Here is an 11364-nt window from a genome sequence, read left to right as displayed (position 1 = left end):
GAACAGACCCCGTCCCCAAAAGCCAGCATCTCTGCCTTTGGAGAAGCTGTGCTCACACTTGGCCTGTGCCCTGGACCTTACAGGAGTTATGGATGGGTAGCTCAGGTCTGAGGTGGAGGGGAGGGAGCTGTGTTGAGCCCCAGACTGCCCCCAAACGAAGACTGAGTGACTGATTCGGCAGCTTCTTTTTCGGAGCTGTCAGGCATCGCTTCCCAAGATTAACCCACTCCAGGGCAGAGCTGGCATGAGCCTGAGAGCCGAACACAGCCCTGGGAGCTGAGTGTCCTCCTTTGGCCTGCAGAGAAGAGGGGAGAAGGCTTAATAACCGAGCAACTTGGATCCCAGCCAGGTTAAACAAAGGCTCTGTCACCTCCCTGAGCTGCAAATGGCATTCCAGAGCATCCCAATTAGAAGAGCAGAGCTTTGTCTGACTCTCACAGCCATCCCACCCTCTACTGCTTCCTCCTTACAGCTGAGTACTGGGGGTGCTCTTGCGACACCCCGTGATGAGGAACCTGATGCAGAGAGCTCCCATCACGCATCTGCTCGGGGCTGTACATACCCCTCTGATGCTCCACGCTGAGCCTTCGTGGGGCCATGCTGCGGTGCTGACGGGCACCAAGAGGTACCCATCTGATGTCCTCGCACCCCTGTAGGGCTTTTCTGCATTCCCACCCTACACCAGCACGCTACAACCCGTGCCCCTGGGGTTTGTCCCCTAAAAGCAAGTCTGTGTGGGACTCAGGAGAGTAAGGCGCCCTTCGCCAAGGGTGAGCGCCCACCCTGGCTGGCTGCCCCCCTCCTTGCCCCTACTTCGTCAGTCATTACTCACGTCCTGCTCCCCGAGCAAACACCCACGGCCCCACACGCAGGGCGATCACCGCCTTTATTGCCCCCAAAACACTCCTGCCCTATATGCCAACCCGCTTCCTCCGAGGAGCGGGGGGCAGAGCAAAGAGCGGAGGCGTGCCCCGCCATAAACCCGGCTGGCTGTGTGTGTACGGGGCTCGCCATGGCAACCCCGCTCCGCCTCACGGCGCCGGGGGGGGACGCGGAGCCCGGGGAGCCGCCGACCCCCGGGGGCTCCCCTCAGGGCGACCGTTGGGGCGGGGGGGGGGGGAAGCGCGACCGTTAGGGGGGAACGACCGTTAACGGCGGGCGCGAGCCCCCCGCGCGCGGCCGGCAAGGTGCGCGTGCGCCGCTCCCCCCCGACTCCCTCCCTCCCCTCACCTGCAGCCCCGCCCAGTGACGTTAGCAGAGGCCGCCTATAAAACGGGCGGCGCCGACGGGCGGCTCCTCATGGAGCGTTGCGCGCCGCCGCCTGTCGCGACACCTTTCTGTTGGTGTCGTCTCCTCTGACGCTACCGCCGCTACCGGGATTACCAATGCGCGCCGTCGCGTTGCTCGTCGCGCTGGCCGTGCTCGCAGGTGCGGCGGAGGGTGGTGAGGGTGCCTCGCGAGTGGCGGTTGGGGCCGTTATGGGGCTGTTGGGGGCGGAGGGGGGGGTGAAGGGGTGCGTGCTCCCCTCACGGCGCCGTCTCTCCTCACAGTCCGCCTCGCTGCCGCCTCGTCGCCCAACGGCACCCAGCCCGGCCCGCGGGAGGCTGAGGCCCGCCAGGGGGAGGCTGTGTCCGGCCCCGACTACGAGGAGGAGGAGGACGACGAGGAGGCGCTGCCTGTCCACCAGTACATCGTGGATGACTTGATCCGAGGTGAGGCGGCGGTCCCCGGGGGTATGCTTCGCCTTCTTGGTGTTTCCCCTTCTTGTCTTGCCGCGTACGGAGTGCTCCTGCTGGGAGCAGTTGGGTTAGAAATAGGATGTCAGGTTTGGGAGCTTAATGGGAGTGAAGTTAGGGGGTGTGAGAGCTGCAGGTTAGCCCAGCACCTGCTGTGCTGCCTTCCTCATCTTCCTCACGGGAAAGCTGTGATGGAGTGACTACCTTGCTGCTGTGGAAGCATCAGCAGGGCTGCTGGGTGCTGTCCCCCTCAAGAGAGGGGTTGAGATGAGGCTCGTTGTCCTGCTTGAAGGCTTTTCTGGGTGTCTTCTTATGCTTACTTGACTTGGAGTTGACTAAAGCTTTGCAGGAGAAACCAACACAAACCTCATAAGTGGCTGCGGAAATGCATGTTAGGTGTCCTTTAGCCAACACTTAAACAGTCCTGGAAGCAATGAGGACATTTGAGCAGCCCACCTGACCAGGAACAGAAGGGACAGGAGGACCTTCTTGGTTCTCATTAAAGTGCAATTGTGAGACAAGTTGTGGAGGCTGGGACTAAAGGAATACCTATGAGTGATTAGCAATTCAGTGCGGGATAGTAATTGGTGCTGTTGCCTTCTAGGATGGGATTCAACTGCTGTTTTTCCTCAGGGAACACCCTGAGGCTTGAATGAGACTAAGGGGAGCATGTTCCAGATATTACTTACGGGAATGTGTGGACCCATGTTCAAGCTTTCTGTGACTGCAAGACCTTCAGGGGGAACAGGAATGTCAGAGTTAGTGAGCAGTTTAGCCAGTAAAACTACTGGCTCGGTGACTTCTGTGTTGTCTAACTGCACAGAAACCAGATTTGTTACCAAAGGTGGTTGGTTTGTAGACAAGCTCTGCTACTTGGCATGAGGTTTATCTGTGGAGGGAGCCTTCAAGCTGTTATGATTCAACTGTGGATGGTTTTCTTGGCTATGCAGCTTGCAGACAAGGACATAGATCAAACCAACAGCCTCTTCCTTGAAGAAGGAAGAATGGAAACAGCCTCAATTACGAAAGTGTGAACCTAAATATCAAGTCCAACTGGACAGGATGGAGGCCTCAGCTGTCAGTTTTAAGTTCACCCTGCTAGGGATAGGAAACCCTGCTGCAGGAACAGTGTTCCTAGTTTACATATTAATATAGCTTATACAATTTGAATCAGACTTCTGGTTGCTGAAGGCGTTTTTGCTTTTAAGTAACTTCAAGCCAGGCTTGTTGCTCTAGAACTTAAAATGATCGCTGTCTAGACAACAGTGAACTACACCTTGTTTCTTTGTGTACTTCGTGTACCATCTCTTGTCACTAGAAGTACAGGGTTATGGAGTTGTTGCATCGTATTGTGGTAATTGCCTGCATGTGTAGTGCTCTGAGTGAAATAATCCCAAAATTTTTATCTCTTTGTGGCACAATAGGGAAATAAACAGCCTGGAAGATGATTGCAAATGTCTTGACTGTTGTTGAGACCTCACGTGGTTAACTTACTCCTGAATAGCATGGCATCACTTGGGGAAGACTTGTTTTATGGCTAGTAGAAAAGGGATGGTTTGTGCAGAGAAACAGTGCTTCACCACCTTGCTCAATGATAATGCTATCAAGTTTTGTTGCCATGTGTCTGTGGAGTTTGTTCACCTTAGTCAGTGACTGCCCTATGCTTGTTCTCCCTGGCAAAAGGAAGATGCCCTCAAATCCAAAGGCTACTAAGACACCAGCCTCTTAAACCATGCTCTTTGGGAGGTTTATTTTAATTGAGATAATGAGGGGCAACAGTAAGTGGCAGAACAAATAACCTGACTCTTGTGGACTCTCCTGCTTTCACTCCTCTGGTGCACTGTCATCTCAAAGTAGGAGAACTGGAAATGAACTATCTCTTCTGCTGAGGACAGCACTGCAGGTTATTTGGGAGAAACAAGTATGCTAACTGGGATAGCAGGCTGTCTTGGCTTGACAAGTGCCCAAGACTATCTAGCAACTTACAAAGCCTTTCATCACTGATGCAAATAGAGTTTAGAGCAATGGAGGCTGTTAGCCTTGTATCTGCATCGCTATAAAATGTGTGGATGGCTTGGCTCAGTGTGAACTTGTGTTCTTCAGAAGTCCCTGACTGAACCTATGTGGTTTCATTCAAGTGTCTTAGCCATGTGGAACATGGCTAAGTCCTTTAACTCTGCTCTTCATCCACTCCATCTTTTGCTGCAATCTGTCTGCATTGCTCAGGACTCAAGGGTATCAGAGTTAAGCTTAATGAGCTTCTGAGCTTGCTGCATTTGTGCTGGATGTCAAGTACCCAGATCTTTGCTCACTTGCATTCTATGCTCCACAATCACAGGCTCTCATGAAGTGATTCACAAATCTTATTTCATTTTCACAGGATCTGTCAGTTTAGCATTACTAGACTGAGTCCTCTTGTCCTTTTTTCAGTTGAACCTGTGGTTAAGCCGAAGACAACAAAGAGGGGGGGTGAGAAGAATGCTGGCAAATTGAGAAGGAAGAAGAACAAAGGGAAGAATAAAAAGAAAGGGACTCCCTGTGAAATGGAATACAAAAACTTTTGCATCCATGGTGAATGTGTATACCTAGAACATCTCCAGATGGTGACCTGCAAGTAAGTTACATGCACCTTGTGAGCTAGCTGTGATTTGCATGTGCTGGTAGCATATGAGGGCTTAGAGGAAAAATTGGTGTCAAGTTGGCCTAGATCCATCTCATGCAGTATTTTGACTGAGAATCTTTCTGCCATGTAAATTAAGTGATGATGGGATCTGAGATGCATAACAAGCCACTGAACTCATCAGTTGGTCATAAACTTGAACCAAAAGAATGAAAAGGCGTGTCTTCTTGGAACATCACGCCCAAACTAATCTCGACTTGTTGAAATGCTGACAAATCTTGTGCTAGAGCAGTGACTGCATTTCATGAACATGCTCTGAAGAGAGCATCTTGAGATTCATGTGAAACTCTGAAGATGTTGAAGTCAGGCTTGAATGTATGTGTAGGCGTCCTTGGCTCCAGACAGCACGGGAGCTGATAAGAACTTGTGTTGATGTTTACTTGCAGGTGTCATCAGGATTTTTTTGGTGAGCGCTGTGGTGAACAGTTCATGAAGACTCAAAGGAAGAATGATGTGGCAGACTACTCCAAGACCGTGTTGGTAGTGGTAGCTGTCCTGCTCTCAAGCATCAGCTTCATTACTGTACTTATCGTTGTGATAGTGCAGTAAGTATTATGTTCTTGGGTGTTTGGCTGGCTTAAGGGTGAGCAGGGCTTGTCTGGTTGTATCAAAAGTATGTGTGGCTTGTCTGAACTGTGTGCAAGACCTCCAAAAGGGCAGAGTTCTTATCCTGGCTTGAAGATGTCTTGAGCGTAGGAGCAAGGTCTGAAAAGTTCATATCAGGTGTTCACTTACCCTCTTTTGTTATTTATATTATTTATTATTTATATTTATTGGCTATGTGCAGCCTGTGAATACTAAGTTTTAAATCAAGAGCCTTCCTGCTACGACCAGAGTACTGGTGCTGCAGAGCATCAGCAGGAGGTGGAGGAGGAGCATTAATGCTGATGCAGCGGTGCATTTCCTAATCCTTGTGCAGAATAATTCTGCCAGCAATAATGTGACTAATACGTGGCTGTTATCCAACAGCTGGGTACACAGCTAGAGGTAAGGAAACAGTCCTCTAGCTGTCCTTTTCTTAATGGAGGTTGCTGGGCTTAAATACTTGTGCTATGGGGGAATCAAATGAGGGAGCAAGTGCTGTCTGTCCAAAAGGTTGTATGGTGTGCTGTTAAGGTTGAGGAAACAACCATTCCTTGGTTAATGGCTGCAGACAGTCCAGAGCAGTAGGTAACCAGAATCTCAGGTCCTGTTCTATATACAGTAAAAATTTATCTGGGACTGTTCTTCATGCCTTGCATGAATGCTTCTTCTGTACCGGTGTTTCTCTTGACAAGGTACATGCAGCAGCTTCTACCCATCTATGCCTTGGCTTCTTGTTCTCTAGGCTTTCTGCTGCTGCCATTAGGTAGTTGGCAGTGGGAACCTGGATCTGGTGTTAACCGAGCACAGGAGCAGTTGCCATTAGGTAGTTGGCAGTGGGAACCTGGATCTGGTGTTAACCGAGCACAGGAGCAGTTCTTTAGGTCAGACACTGCAGCAGGGCTTGGGGTAGTGTGGGTGAAACTCAGAAATCTGGTCTAATTTTAGATTTAGAAGTACATTGAATTAGGTACATGCTGTACCCGTTTGTGCAATTCAGGAAACAAGGTGTGCATTTGTTGTGTTGTTGTTGCTTCATATTTAGATGTGAACTTGAGGAATGCTGGGAAGAACAGTTGCTCTCTGAACACTGCCTCATTCCTCTCTGCTATGAGAGAGAACCAGTTCTGTAGTGCTGTAAGAAAATGAGCAGAGTTAGCTGCTGAGGCAAACCATGCAATAGGAATAGGACTGCATCTGTCCTGTGAACACTCACGAGCTTGAACCATGAGGTTCGTTTATCTGTACCTGTGTCCAGAGGTGGTTTGTTGGGAACACTAGGAAAGACTAGGAAAAAAATCAGTTAGCAGCTCGCTTTTGATGGGTATTTTGACAAATCACTTAAATCCCTGTTCCCTTCAAGTTCTGCTCCAGGAAGGAGCAAAGTAGTCTTCACTCTGCAGCTGGTTGCAAAAGGCCTCCAGGCTTTTTGCAGCAAGGCCTCTTCCTCTTGATACCTGGTGAAGCTTGAACCAGGAAACCCTGGCTCTGTGTGGTAAAACTGCCTGTACTTAACCCGGGGGATCTGTCATGTTATCAAGCTGTCAGATACATCTTAGAGATGGATAGTTAAACACTTAAATGGTTGTGCTCAAAAATTTCCTGGTGCGCCGGGGTTGCTTGAGGATTTGAAGGACCTAACTGTGAATGGTGCAGAGAATGGGGAGCTTGTAACAGAAGGCTTTGTCAGGGTTCAAAATGACCTCTAACATTGTGTTATTCCACAGGGTCAGGAAAAAGTGTCCGCAGTATGAAGAGAAAGAAGAAAGGAAAAAACTTCGGCAAGAAAACAGAAATGGACATGTTGGTGTGTAAATGAGGAAAAAGCAGGTATGAAAGCTGATGTGAAACTTGTTTCAGGTTTTCTAGGTTGGGATTAACAACACAGGAGTTGCATGCATGTTCAGTGAAGCTAGCCTTACCTTTTAACACATCAAGTGTCTTGAAGCAGGTAGGTTGCATGTGAGTGACCCAGGTTACTGGTTTCCTGAAACCACTCATGTTGCAGTTCTGTGAATTCTTCAACAGCACTGGTAGCTTTCTGGTAGGCCTGTATCATAGGAGATGGTGCAGCAGCCAGATGGATCATTATCCCTCCTAAGAAGTACTGAGCCTTTTCACTTTTCACATCTCTTCAAGGCATTAGCAAGTTTGAAGTGCTTAGGGGATACAGAAAGACCAAGATGCCATCTCGGTGACCACCGTAGATAGCTCCTCAGTCAAGTTCCATACTCAAAGCAACAGTGCTAAAGCTCCTTGGATAGGTGGATTGCTTTTGGGAGAAATGTGGTGGCTTTCAATGAACAAGTTAGTCTCTTCTGAGTAGAACTGTATTAAACAGCAGTTTCAAGGACTTCTGTTGAACAGGAGTTACACTACAAGCTCAAGGAGAAACTAAAGGATAGTCCAGAAAAACTTTGGCATACAGTATTTATGCTTTACCTCATGTGAACTACAGAGCTTGTCCAAGCTTTGTCCTGTGACAGTTGCTGAGTTTTTCTCAATGTTTGCTTGAAGCTGAAGGATGTGTAGCAGAGTGCACATAGCTAACCTGCCTGCCTTGGATGTAGGTTTGACCTGTTTCTAGTGCAGAGTGCTCGTGTTTTGGGTGATGGTTAATGTGCCTGGTCTGCCCCTTACAGAACAATTCTGCTGTGGCCACTGCCAAGCTACAGGGTACCTCCGGCTACCTGCCACATCCACCTGGACACTGGGGGCTGGAGTTGTTGCCACTAAGCCCTGACTCATCAAGACAGAGGCTGCTGCAAGGAGATGCCCGACATGCCGCTTGCTGCTGAACCACTTGCTGGGGAGGACAGTTGCCACCCCACTTTGTACAACAACATGGAGGGAGCTGCCACTGCTGGGGCAGAGGACTTGCTATCAGGACCTGCTGGAGACTGCTGCTACAGAGCTTTCTCTACCAGTGCTGGACCTCCAGTCTCTGCTGTTTTGTGGATGGACTTTTTTCTGCTAGCAAGTCTCCTTTGGCAGCTCCAACTGAGGAGAAGTTGTGGCTTTCAGGAAAGTGAGGTGAAGGGGAGGATGTTCCCTTCCCTCTCCCCAAAGTTAAAGAGTTTAACTAGGCCTCAGTGGACGAAACTAATTCTGCTCTTGCTGTGCTCCCTGTTGATATCAGCTTCAAATGATTTCATCTCTAGTTCTGACTTGCAAGGTGTTGGTGACAAATCTGTTAGCCACACCTGGGTTCTGTTACTGTGTGTGTGGAAGGTAATCCCTCTGAGTTCAGTAGAACTTACTGTGTGAGTGGAGCTATCCATCTGTGTGTGTGCTAGCCAGAGTTAAAACTAGCCTCCTCAGGATGCTGAGAAAAGTAAGATCTGAAGCTTTGTCCCTGAAGGAAAACAGTGCTTGAAAAAGCAATAAGCCTGGGCACTCCTGTTGTGGTGTCTGTCCATTGGCTACAAACATGTCTGTTATCCAGACGTTGGATGCTGCTTTGAGCAGCATTGAAGTCAAGTGATGCAAATCAGATTCAGCCATTTGACAACTCAGCCAAGAACCTGTTCCTTTGAAGAAAGAAATTGATGCACTGATACTCAGCAAGTGGTGGTCTCCTGTGCTCTACCTCCTGGTGTGAAGAACTCTACTTACCTCAAACTTCTCTGACCCAAGTACCCTCAATTTCTTGAATGCACATGCAATCTTGAGCACGGAGTATTATCTGAGTTCAGTTTCTTCTTAAAAGACTGTGTGCACTTTCTAAACAGATCAGAAGTCTTCTGGTAGCAGAGCAATACCATTAATTGTCAAGTTATGTCTGTAAATTTGTACATTTATTGTATTTAATATTTAATGTTTCCATAACAAACTTATTTATTTTATAATTAAACTTTTTTATAATCTTATGGTAAGAGTTTTTCTTGCTCTCAGGAGTACATGTAAACACTTGAAATTAGAGCTTGGTTTCTCTAAGCGTGAGTTTTAACACAAAAGTGCACAAAACAGGACTGGGAAGATCTAACCTACAGCAGGTGCAAAGTAGAGCTCAGTGTTCTTCTCAGAGTGCAAGTTGTTTGTAAACAATGCGCAAATGCAAGTGCTTGCTTCAGTAGGAAGTCCATTAAATTCTACTACAAAGGAACCTTTTAAGTACTGGACTAGGGAGGGCATTAGTGAGCTACCTCATTGGAAGCAAAATTGGAAGCTCAAGTTTCAGCAGATGAGTAGCTATTTGCAGCAAAGGGAGAGCTGGGATTGTTGAACAGGGACAGTCTTTCATCTCACTGTGGTCAGAGGATTTCAATGGTGGCTTGTAACTCCATCTTAAGTAAATGAGGAAAAGCAGAATAGCCTCAGGCCTGTGACTCTAAACAGCAAGGAAACCCTGGCCTGTAAAGTCTACCTTTAATTCCTATTCTTCCACAAGTAATTATTAGTCCAACTGTGTGCTGATGTTCCCTCTAAGCATTTCCAGGAGTGAGCTGGGGTCTGAGATCCAAGTTGCCTAGAAAAGGGGATTCAAGGGGACAAGTGCTACTTAAAATCCATGCTTTGAGTAAAGAGGTGAGAACCTTCTTTTTAAGGCCTCTCTCGCAAAAGGGTCCCCAAGAAGGGTTACCTGTTGTGTCCTAGGTTGTGGCAGATGGCAGAACTTTCAGGAAAAAAAAAACTCAAACTTTCTGCTGGGACCTAAGTTGCACGCTTACTGTAGGAGAAGGGCACAGTCCTGTCTCAAAGAGCTGAGCCTTGGCCTTCTGGCTTAGCCAAGCTGTTCTCAGACATTCTCTGTGAGAGCCCATATGGCATGTAGCTGAGGTACAGGTAAGCGTATTGCAACATCTCTTGGGAATATGGCAATACTTCATTCCAGGGAACTTGCTTCATTACCAAAGTAAATAGCATCTCTCCAAGTGGCTTTTCCACAGACATTTGGTATTAGAGCTCTGGCAAGAAAGGCTGTTTCTGTAAGTCATGCCAAGGTTTTTGCTTTAGAGTAAACAAGCTCAATCTCAGTAGTGGCTGACCTATAGCCTAGTGAGACTAGGAATGGATTGCAACTCATTTGAAAGCCATGAGACTTCTTTAACCAAATCATTTCCATCTTCAGTCATCTTTCTAAAGTAAATACCATTTTTTTTCTTGATAGGCTAAACCAGTGCTATCACAGAAGACTGAGGTGTTTTCCCTCTTCCTGTTACAGCTTTAAAGCCTAACAAAAGTGAAGCTGCTACAGTGCAACTTGTAAATTCCATCTGTTGTATGTTTTTCATACTCTGAGTGACTGGAGTTACAAAATGCAGGTGCCCAGCTGAGCCATTTCTGGGAGGTTGGGATCTTGAAAGTTTAAGCCTCAGCTGCAGTTGTCCTGGCTTGGACTGGAGTTCATGTCAATAATCAAGAAGGAAAATCATTGACTGCTGCCAGGTGGCTGCGTGTGTGCTAACAGCTGTCCTGTGTTAGGCAGGCAACTTTCTGTGTTCCTTGTGGTGGCCTTTCTGAGCACTGTAGAATGTTTGCTGAGGATATTCCTTCTTGAGAAATTTAGCGTACAAAACTAAGGTAGATTTGCCCTGTCCAGGAATAATACTTAATTGTATATTTAGAACTAACATACAGCTTTCCAGTTAAAAAAAATATATATATGTATTTGATCAACTGGAACTGCAGGCAAATACTCGTGACTTTTTCTTCTTAGCAAGCAATAAAGTTTTGTGGTTTTTTTTGCTGGAGCTATGGCACTGACTAATTACAGCTTGTTACCAGCTTCCTAATGTGAATTTGGTACACAAGCACCATTAAGACCTAGTGTGCCCAGTGGGTTGTTTGATTGGAAAAAAAAACACTGTTTGATGGAATGATATGTCTGGAAGTCTCTTGACATCCATGGATGTGACGTTTGTGTGACAAGCAAATCTGATCTGCTGCAGGGCAAGGCCAAAGAGAATCTTGATTGCTGTTCCTGCACAGCCAGGATATATACATCATCTGCTCCCCTCATCTTGGAGTTTCCTTCATTCCAGTAAGCATGCCACGCATGGTCCCACACGTTATTAGGAAGTTTTGTCTCCAGATTTTTCTTGGCCTTCCAGTGGTAGCGTCACTTTGACAGGAGAGTTTCTGTGTCCTTGTTACCTGTAGCTGCCTCTGCTGAGACCTGGAAGAGCAGCCTGACCTCTCTTGCACAATTTTCTGCACACATGGCTGATTTTGCAAAGCATTTTTGGTATCCAGCTCAGTATCCAGGAATTCTGGTAAAGTGTGGGTCATGTCTACTTGCACAATTCCTTCCCCTGTCCTAAACGTTTTGTTCTCTGCGATCTGTGTGATTTTTTAGAAGACATAGCAGTTCCTTATGCTGTTCTTCTGTTGTGGCTTTGTGACTCTTCTGCATGTTTTCCAGTT

General features: G+C 47.4%; 1 protein-coding gene across 1 annotated transcript; it reads left to right on the top strand.

The window, feature by feature from the left end:
* The first annotated feature begins 1275 nt into the window (after positions 1 to 1275).
* On the top strand, positions 1276 to 8865 carry AREG (amphiregulin). Its single transcript, XM_035550482.1, has 6 exons — positions 1276 to 1428; positions 1551 to 1712; positions 4167 to 4350; positions 4803 to 4961; positions 6726 to 6828; positions 7641 to 8865. Exons 1-5 carry the CDS (start codon positions 1386 to 1388, stop codon positions 6811 to 6813), a joined length of 636 nt encoding a protein of 211 aa, XP_035406375.1. The 5' UTR covers positions 1276 to 1385; the 3' UTR covers positions 6814 to 6828; positions 7641 to 8865.
* Positions 8866 to 11364: the final 2499 nt, after the last annotated feature.

The sequence above is a fragment of the Cygnus atratus genome, chromosome 4 (assembly GCF_013377495.2).
Source record: "Cygnus atratus isolate AKBS03 ecotype Queensland, Australia chromosome 4, CAtr_DNAZoo_HiC_assembly, whole genome shotgun sequence".
NCBI classification, from domain to species: domain Eukaryota; kingdom Metazoa; phylum Chordata; class Aves; order Anseriformes; family Anatidae; genus Cygnus; species Cygnus atratus.
This window is presented reverse-complemented; position numbering and strand designations above follow the sequence as displayed.